At 44.7% G+C, this 9,773-nt stretch overlaps 1 protein-coding gene across 1 annotated transcript in view; it reads left to right on the top strand.

Annotated features, from left to right (window-relative positions):
* The first annotated feature begins 2,209 nt into the window (after nt 1-2,209).
* The window catches only part of TESC (tescalcin), a 130,541-nt gene continuing 122,977 nt past the window's right edge, over nt 2,210-9,773 (top strand). The window contains exon 1 of the mRNA XM_068271631.1: nt 2,210-2,725. Within this exon, the coding sequence (XP_068127732.1) occupies nt 2,665-2,725 (61 nt within the window). The 5' untranslated portion in view covers nt 2,210-2,664. The remainder of the gene's footprint in view (nt 2,726-9,773) is intronic.

The raw sequence follows: 9,773 nt of genomic DNA, 5'->3' as shown, positions 1-9,773 counted from the left end.
CACAGACTGCTCTGAAAGAATCATTTTGAATGCTGAGTGTTGTGTAATCTGCACATATTATAGAATAATGTAATGTTAGAAAAAACACTATATACCTGAAAATAAAAGTATGAGAATATTTTCTTTGCTGCTAATCTTCTAGAAATTATTCATAGTACACAACCAATTCATTATATCATATATTTTTTTACGCTTCAGTGTCTCTTTAAGTATGTAATAACTCCAAATCATAAAAGCAGAAAAAGTTTTGAATGCAGGATTAGCATCTTGAATGCAGGATTAGCACTTAGAACAGTTGCTGTTGAAATTTGATTTTTATGGTTACAATCACGCTTTAATGAAACCCCTTTTCGAATGTTTGGTGCATCTAGCAAAATTATTGTCCTGAGATGAAAAGGTGAGTGCTACCCTCAGTCCTGTCTCTCATGCCAACAGTAATACACACAAAATCATCAGTGCGGAGCTGCTTCTCAATCATCCGACAGAGTGGGCTTACCCACAATTTTGCCTAAGAACACAGCCATGAATAAGGAATGGTAGCAAAACATACTCCAACAGCAACGTATTCCAACAACCCAAGAACAGTGGCCCTCCAGCAAAAATTGGATAGGGCCCCTCAATGTTTATATCCTTTCCCTTGCCTATACCTGGTGTCCCTCCCCGTTTGGGGGCCCATCTTGCAAGGGTCATAAAACAAAAGTGGACATCATAATCTTCACACCCATAACAAGTGTAGCCACAAAAACACCTGATATGAAGGATGGTCCCCTATATCAGAGAAAGTGAAGTAGTAGTTGGGGCCCCCTTACAGCTCTGGGCCCCCCTGCAGCTGCAGAGGCTGATCCCCTGTAGTTACGCCCCTGGTATTGGGCTTGCTATGTGATTTTTGTGTGCTCCCATAAAGTAACCTAAGCATAATAGCAGAAAAACCGCAGCAGGCAGTGAAATAGCAACGCAGGAAATTGCACAGTGGAAATAGGACATCATGATTACAGTGTTATTCGTGGTGCCCTTGCGATTTACCAAACGTCGGAAAAGCGATTTCGATCTGTTTTTTTTTTTTTTTATCAGAATGTGCCTAGTGGAAAAGGGCTCTAAGAAAGGTTAGTAAATGGCGTGGGCTGTTGGAGGCAAGAATTTGATCACCTTTTGGGGGCTAGCCATCTATATGCAGTCTTCCATCTTGTGCGTCCCAGCCACAGCTGCCACAGTTCAAAGTGGCCATGGTGATATCGCGCTGCCCTATCTGCCGCAATACATGCCAGAAGATACAGACCATCATCATGATTGCTTTAAGAATTTTGAGTTTGGCTTTAAAAAGCTATCCTTCTGCAGACAGCATAATACTGAATAGAGTGTAACTTAAAGGAGTACTGTAGGGGGAAATAGAGTTGAACTTACCCGGGGCTTCTAATGGTCCCCAGCAGACGTCCTGTGCCCGCGCAGCCACTCACTGATGCTTCAGACCCCGCCTTCGGTTCACTTCCAGAATTTGTCACTTTAAAGTCAGAAAACCACTACGCCTGCACAGCTGCAACCTCGCTCCAGCTGACATCACCGGGAGCGTACTGCACAGGCAGTACAGTCTGCGCCTGCGCAGTGCGCTCCCAGTGATGTCAGCGGGAGAGAGGACGCTGGTGCACAGACACAGTGGTTTTCCGACTTTAAAGTCACAAATTCCGGAAGTGAACCGAAGGCAGGGACTGGCGCTTCAGCGAGTGGCTGCGCGGGCACAGGACGTCCGCTGGGTGGGACCATTAGAAGCCCCGGGTAAGTTCAACTCTATTTCCCACTACAGTACTCCTTTAATTTCTATAATAAGTATGTATCTGAATGCACCTGAAGTGACATTAGCACAAATGATGTAGTAGTTCTTTCTATTTAACTTGCCTGTAAAATATGTTATTTTTGTATTGCCTTTGTGATTTTGTCTGTGTGATTTTTGTATTGTCTTTGTGTCTTTAATACATTTTCAGTGTATGCTCTTCTTCACACAAGATCTTCTTAATAAAGTACAGAATATATTGTTTCCCACACTTTCAGAATTCACATGACCATAGTCATCTGTCTTCAAGCTGTGGTATGTTCCGTTTTAGAACTGGTTTTGCGAACATGTGAATTCTGTACATTGTAGTTGAAGTGATAGCCTGGGGATGGCTGCAGGTAGATGCCTGTCGTTATCTCTTTATCACCTCCCTGAACCCAGATTATGCTGACTGTAGTTAGGCGAACGCCAGAAGAAGCAGGTGTCTATAGTAGAAGCAGACAAGGTAGAACACGGCAGGCACTGGGACCCATGGGATGTGCTACACTGTCTGTCTGTTGTAATTAGTGCTGCTGGCTTCCTGGACACAGAGAGCCCTATAGAGAGGAACTGCACAGGGGCTGCTGCTTCCACTAACTCCGAGGAGAGCTCCGTGCCCTGCTGGGGGGAGGCACAGGGGCAGGACTGGCACAGCCCAGGGCACACGCACGGGAACTGCTGCTTTTACTGCAGAGACTGCTGCTGCTGGATGACTCCTCTGTGCTGGACTGTCACACAGAGGGAATTACACTGCTGGGGGTGGCACAGGGGTGCCCGCTTAGTTCTGCCAGGCTGTGGAGTGGGCATAAGGAACACGATACATCTAAGGATTGAATAGGCTGGGATCCGTGCTGTACATCATGGGGCTGGCACAGTCTCGATCATCGGTGGTGACTCAGGAACTGATGGACAAAACAGGCTGTAAGTACCACAAGTGCTCGTGCTGGGATGCGATAAGTGGCTGGCAGATGCCAGTGAGGAGGGGATGCTGGGCAGCTCAGCAACTGTATATTACTAAGGAGTGAGGAGTCTCCTGTCGATACCATCTATCTGCTGAAAAAACTTATGATGTATTTCCAGCATAAGATCATGACAAGCGTCTTATGCTGGAAATACATCATAAGTTTTTTTCAGCAGATAGATGGTTCGATAGATAACTTCCGACATATCCGATCCTATTTTCAATCGTTTTTCTGATCGATTTCTCATAGAAGTGAATGGAAATAAATAAGAAAATTGATCGGAAATAAGATCGGACGGTAAATCGACTGAAAAATCTAATTATTACCAGCAAAAGTGCCCATAAACAATACAATTGTTTCATAAGATTCAATCTTTCATTGCAATTTTTACAATCAAGTTGTACATAAAACTGCACAGTGTGTGGCAAAAATCAATGTACAACAATTGTATGGTGTATTGGAACAGAAAATGTAAACGATCCAAATATTGGATTTATGGGAGCAATCGATAATTACCTTCCGATTACTTTTGATCGAAAAAATTGCATCGAAAGATCGCATCTGATGATAAAATTGTCCCGTTAATGTGCACCTCCCAGGATTATTTGGTTATAACCATGTTTATTCCCTGTAGCAGGATATACTTGTGTGCTCTCCAGAGGCTATGCTTTAGCTGAGAGCGGATCATATCTCATTATCTGACTACATTTCCTATTTTCTTAGCGGCTGATATGTCGTGTAGCCTCGGGGAGGTACAGTGAGAGCGTAACAACTCTCGTACAGCGCTCCCCTCTCCTCTGACACTAGAGATCTATAGACTGTTTATCAGTTTACACCTTGCTGACAAAAGCTTAGCACAGTACCTACTACACTCAAAATGAGATAGCCGCTGTTCTGTTTACCCTTTCATGTCTTGAAGAATGTGTGTGGGATGTGTGTCTGATGGAAGCTGCCACTGTACGCTTTACAAACTAATGCCAAAGTCACCTCCCTTACGGTGATGCTGAACAGCTACGTCTGAATGAGATAGTGTCTTGGAACTAGAAGGAACATTTCCAGTTTGTGGCAGCCTCAATTAAAGTGTACCCAAGGTGAAGCTAAGGAAATAAGATAACTTGTGTATGAGGTGGGAAACCTCTGGATGCTCTAGAGCAGTGTTTCTCAACATTTCATGGGTATGTACCCCTTTTGAAGGCCTGTGCTGGCCAAGTACCCCCTGATATGGTAAGAACTATCTCAAGTACCCCTTGATACAGATACACTGAATAGTGGTACTTGATAATTGTTTCTAAACCGTTTCCAAGGATTTGCTATTGTTTTTAATTAGCTGAAATACTAGTTTGGCTGTTGTTTAAATAGGATTTGTTGTTTTCTGAAACCATACATTTAGTAAACTTAATTAAATAGATCAAGCCCAAGTACCCCCTGGACCCATCAGAAGTACCCCCTGGGGTACGCGTACCGCATGTTGAGAACCTAGGCTCTAGAGTCTTCCCTGTCCTTTCTGGAGACCAGCGTTGCCGAGCATGGGCCACTGGAACATATCCAAGAACAGCTTGTCGGATATGTTACCGAGGCCGCACTCCCCACTGTGCGCGACCACAGCCGTACTGAAACTGCACAATTACGGCCAAGCCTGAACAGTAAGCTGGAACCTCTCATCCACAAGCGGCTGCGTGCTACCGCGCAGGGCCGGAGCTACCATAGGAAAAAATAGGCAATTGCCCCAGGGCCCCAGAGCTTGTAGGGCCCCCAAGTTGTCCCTCCCTATCTTAACTGTTGCTCCCCAGGGACTCTGCAGAGTCTGTTACATTGGGAGGTGATTGGGGGAGGGTCAGCAGCCATCTCAGGGTCCCAAGAGGGAAATTGGGCTGCAACACAGGGCCTCTAATGACGCTTTTTGGTTCGGAGGGTGTCTGTTGGGGGGCCCCCAGACTAATTTTGCCCTAGGGCCAAATTGTTACTTGAACCGGCCCTGCTACCGCGCAGGCATGGCTTTACACAGCCTCACTCTTCAGGAGGGTCCTAGGCAGTGGCGGTGGTCTTGAGGAGGACAGGGGAAACTTCTGGAGGGATCATTCTTCATGGGGGTATTTGGAGGATCCCTCCTTATAGGTAGGTGACTCATTTTTTTCATTAAGTTCACCTTGGGTTTGCTTTAAAAATAGCACCGTGACTAATTATGTGCCAAACAGTATGTGAGGACCAATGTGAATCATGGTCCTATAATGGCTTATCTACTATCAGGGAAGGACTGTGGCTTGGAGGGCAAACACAGCCAAGTGACCCTTGGAGGAGGGTGATGGTGAAGGAGGAGTGATGATAAAGTGGGTGGTGCCACAAATATAGTGTGATAATATTCCAATGCCCCAAGTTTTTAGTGCTCATCAGTACATTTCTTGCTTTTCAGCACCCTGTTAGTGTAGCTGGGAGATTTGGACGCAGGGTAAAGTCTATATATGGAGACAAAACAGACTGTTCATAAAAATATACTGTATTGTTTAGACTATAAGACGCACCGGACTATAAGACGCACCTAGGTTTAGAGGACAAAAACCAATGGTAAAAAAATACACTAAACCAAGGTGGGTCCATAGTCCAAGATCATCTCATGAACCTTTTCCCCAAACTGTCTCATCTAAGCTGCCCCACCAGTTACACTAACTACCTTAAACTAACCCCTCCTGCCCCACCAGCTACACTAGCTACTCTTCACTAAACCCTGTGTCCTTTCCTACTGCTATCACCTCTGTATATACCCGGGCCGTCACACACAGCAGCCTTTTGCCAGTTAAAGGCATGCTTGGACTTATAACTTAAACAGTGGATCCAGTCAGCATTTCCCACAGCAGATGGCCCTCACCATAGGGTCACCACTGTACAGATGGTGCCATCTTTTCCATGCAGCAGTGAACCAGCATGAGGAGCAGTGTTATCGGGCACTATCGACAACTAGCCTGCGTCAAAAGAACAAAGGGTGCAACTTAACTGGTCACTGGTGCACGGATGCTCCATCCTGGGCTGCTCTTTTTCCATGTGTGAGATGCAGAGACTACAGCCACGGCCACTACTCACCGCCGGTGCACAGCTAAAGGACCTTGCTGCCCCAGTGCTGCAATTCTTCCTCGTGCTTGGTGGGGCAGAGAATTCAGCTGCGGCGACGAACTCTGATGCCCAGCTCAAAGACCTTCCTGTTCCAATGGTGACATTCTTCCTCGGGTGGGCAGAGACTAAAGCCGCGGCCTTGATCTCTGATGCCCGGCTCAAGGGCCTTGCATTTCCACCGCTTACATTCTTCCTTGTGGGGGCTGATCTCTGATGCCCGGCTCAAAGACCTTGCATTTCCACCGCTGACATTCTTACTGGGGGGGGGGGGGCGGAGACTACAGCCGCGGCCACAATCTCTGATGCCCAGCTTAAGGACCTTGCATTTCCACCGCTGACATTCTTCCTTGGGGGGCGAAGACTACAGTTGTGGCTACCATCACCAATGCCCGACTGCATCCTGGGCTGTTCTTCCACCTACAGGGGGCACGGGGCAGGTAATCTGATGAAGCAACGCTGGATTTGCCTGTGCTGGGCGTGGGAGTACACTGCAGTATGCTGTAAGTTCGGACTATAAGACGCACTGACTCCCCCCCCCCCCCCCCCCAAATTTGGGGGAGAAAAAGTGCTTCTTATAGTCCAAAAAATAAGGTAGATTAAACCTCAGTTGGTGCTAGCATTGGTAAACGCAGATTACCAAAAAGAAAGAACCAAAACCAGTATAGCTGCACTCAATAGAGCTAACATTTATTGCAAAGATATGTTTTGCTGTTTAATCAAAATGAACAGAGCCCCTAAAATAGGGGTATAATTGCATATATTGAGATTTAGCTGTGTTGAGTGCAGCTATACTGGTTTTGGTTCTTTTTTTTTGGTAAAGCCGATATTTGGCTTAACCTGCTCCTGCACAAGTCCTGGTGGCATTAATTACTATTCCCCATCCAGGATGGTAGGGGATGATGTAATTCGGCGGCCAAATTACAGTGTCTTAGAAGTAACTTCGGCACCCAAGTTACTCACTGTGTGCCGCTATAGCCCTAATTCCTATTACGGCCTATGGTGGCGCCAGCTGCGCCCAAAATATCCTGCACTGTTTTACAACGCTGGCCCTGTTATTTCTCAACATTTTACTCCACTGTATGTCCTAACTTAGCTGTGTAATACTTAGAGTTACAGATTGCCCAGCAAGCTCATGGTGAACCAGAATTCCTAGGCGTGTGTAAGGGGATAAAAAGGACCAAAAAGCTAAAGGACCTAAAATGCTATGCAAAACAGTGGTGATTTGCATATCCAGCAGTGATGCATTGTGGGAGACATATGCTCACTCCAACCTAAATAATCGCAAATGCCTTCAGTTTGAAGAAGGCAAATTTGTGTGTAATACTTGCTAACCAATTACAGAGGCAGGATAGATTGTGGCATAGGTTTCTATATAGGAGGATCTGTATTAATAAGGTGAAGTCACAAACCAGTTATTTGGTTCCAAGGTTTAGAATTGTACTTTTATATTCAAAAAATCTTTTTCTTTAAAAAGGTCAAAAGTTTTTTGTAATCAACAGTGAAACATTTTTCATAATACAAAAATAGGAGATCAACATTAAACAGATCGTAGACACTGTGTGCTTTGTTTGATGAAACCGTACATTTCAGGTATTATAATTCAGGCAACGACACTAGTCCGTTTCGGGTTATTGACCCTTCGTCAGGCCTTTACAAAGCATAACGAATATCTTTACAACAATACATGCACAGTCTAGAAGACTGTTAATACACAAGTTGGGGTATCTATTCCAACCAGACACAACCCAGCACCTCACTGATGGCTGGCATAGAAGAAATCAGCTGCAAACAAAGTGTGATTGTGGCATAGACCAGTGATCTGCAAACTTGGCTCTCCAGCTGTTAAGGAACTACAAGTCCCACCATGTGTTTGTCTTTATGGATTATGACTGTGGTTGTCAGACTCCCACAATGCATTATGGGACTTGTAGTTCCTTAACAGCTGGATAGCCAAGTTTGCAGATCACTGGCATAGACTGTGCCCTCTTGTGCTTTCTGGCTAATATTGGGGGCCACCTATGACTGCTGGTAGATATTGAGGAGCAACCTCAAGCTTCTGGCCAATATTTGGGAAGCCGTCTGTGGCTCCTGTTTGATAATAGTGGGCCACCGATGACTGCTGGCCATGTTTTGATCTGCCAACTATTACTGCTGGTTGATTTTGGGAGTCACCTATGATTGCCGGTTGTTTTTGGGTGTCACCTATGACTGCTAGCAGATAAAGGGTATTATCTATGACTACTGGCAGATGTAGGGTGTCATTTATGACTACTGGCAGATATAGGGTGTCATCTATGACTACTGGCAGATATAGGGTGTCATATATGACTGCTGGCAGATATTGCGGGCCAACTATGCCTTCTGGACAATATTTGGGGCCACCAAAGCCTGCCTGCTGGCCAGTATCAGTGCAATCAATCCTTGTCTGCTGGCAGATATTGGGAGTCACATATGACTGCTAGTAGGGTTGTAGGGTTTTGGAATACTGTATACTGCTGACATATTAGAGGGTCCATGGTGTATTCACAGTTAGAGCAAAATGTTATTTTATATTTAGTAAGGTATCATAGCTCCCAACTGTTACTCTTTTGGAGGGACAGTCCCTCTTTGGGAACCAAATCACTCTGTGCCTCTGTCAGGACTAATGTACAGATCTGTGTTAATATATGTATAGTTCTAAACAATTTGTTTAACTGATTTTTTATGTTTTTCTCATCAATTAAATTGATTTATTTATTATTTTAAAAAGTTAAAATTTAGAAAAACGAATGATGATAGAAAGGACAAGTGTGGTTTGAATGATTAAACTATATCTTTTGATTCTGAATTCTTTGTGATATGCATGGTGATGGTGTGGTGGGGGTGTGGTTAGAGGTGTGGCAGGGGCGTGTGTTAAAGGAAGATTATCTTCATTATTTGACAGCTTTGGTATACATTAACCTCCCTGGCAGTACGCAGTTTCCGATGCTGCGTCCGCGGAAGGATTTTTTTAAAAATAAAAGTTGTTTTAAATGCCTAAGCAAGCACTTTGCTAGCTAGCTAAATATGCCCTCTAAGCCCTCCGGCACACCTCTGATCCCCCCGATCGCCGCCGGTAATATTTACCCATCTGCAATCCCGTGAGAGCCACAGCTTCAGTATCTAGCTTCGGTCGTCGCTATGGCGACGATCGGGACATGACCTCATCTACGTTATGACGTCATGCGCAGTCCCGATCCTCCCCATAGTGAAGCCTGGAGCTGATTGGGAGGCCGCGCCATCACGGGATCCCTGGTGTTTATGTATTGCGCTGTTGATCGAGGGGGACCGGAGACATATTTAGCTAGCGAAGTGCTAGCTTAACCATCTACAACAAATTTTATTTAAAAATATACTCCGGGGGCTATGCGATCCTCTCCGGCGGTGAGCCCGAACGTAGGTCGGGCTTACCGCCAGGGAGGTTAAAGTGTCCCTCTTTTTTATCTAAAAGAATTTGGAGGCATTCACACTCATAGAGGAAAACTGTTATATCTAATATGCGTGGAGAAAGAAAAAGGCCCACAATGATTTAGTGATCGGCTAAAACGGTTCCTTAATTCTAGCTTTCGAGGATTTAGTCGCCTTCTTTTGGTATATTTACAGATTTTTGTTGTTTTCCTGCCCATATATTTATATCAGCTAATGCGGTATAAATTGATTTTTGAAACATTTCTCTCTGCTTTTAGTCTTATCTAACAAAGTGATCTTTTTGTAAATTCAGTTTCACTAATTACACTTGCTGCTTGCCAAATGCAATATGTTATCCTTCATTAAAATCAAATGCAGCAGTAAATCAAAGCAGCACCTCTCATGGTTTCAAAGGCATGGAAGGTACTTCAGCAACTTTTCTAGTGTGCAGTAGCAATCTGTTACTTTCCACTAAT

The sequence above is a fragment of the Hyperolius riggenbachi genome, chromosome 1 (assembly GCF_040937935.1).
Source record: "Hyperolius riggenbachi isolate aHypRig1 chromosome 1, aHypRig1.pri, whole genome shotgun sequence".
NCBI lineage: Eukaryota > Metazoa > Chordata > Amphibia > Anura > Hyperoliidae > Hyperolius > Hyperolius riggenbachi.
This window is presented reverse-complemented; position numbering and strand designations above follow the sequence as displayed.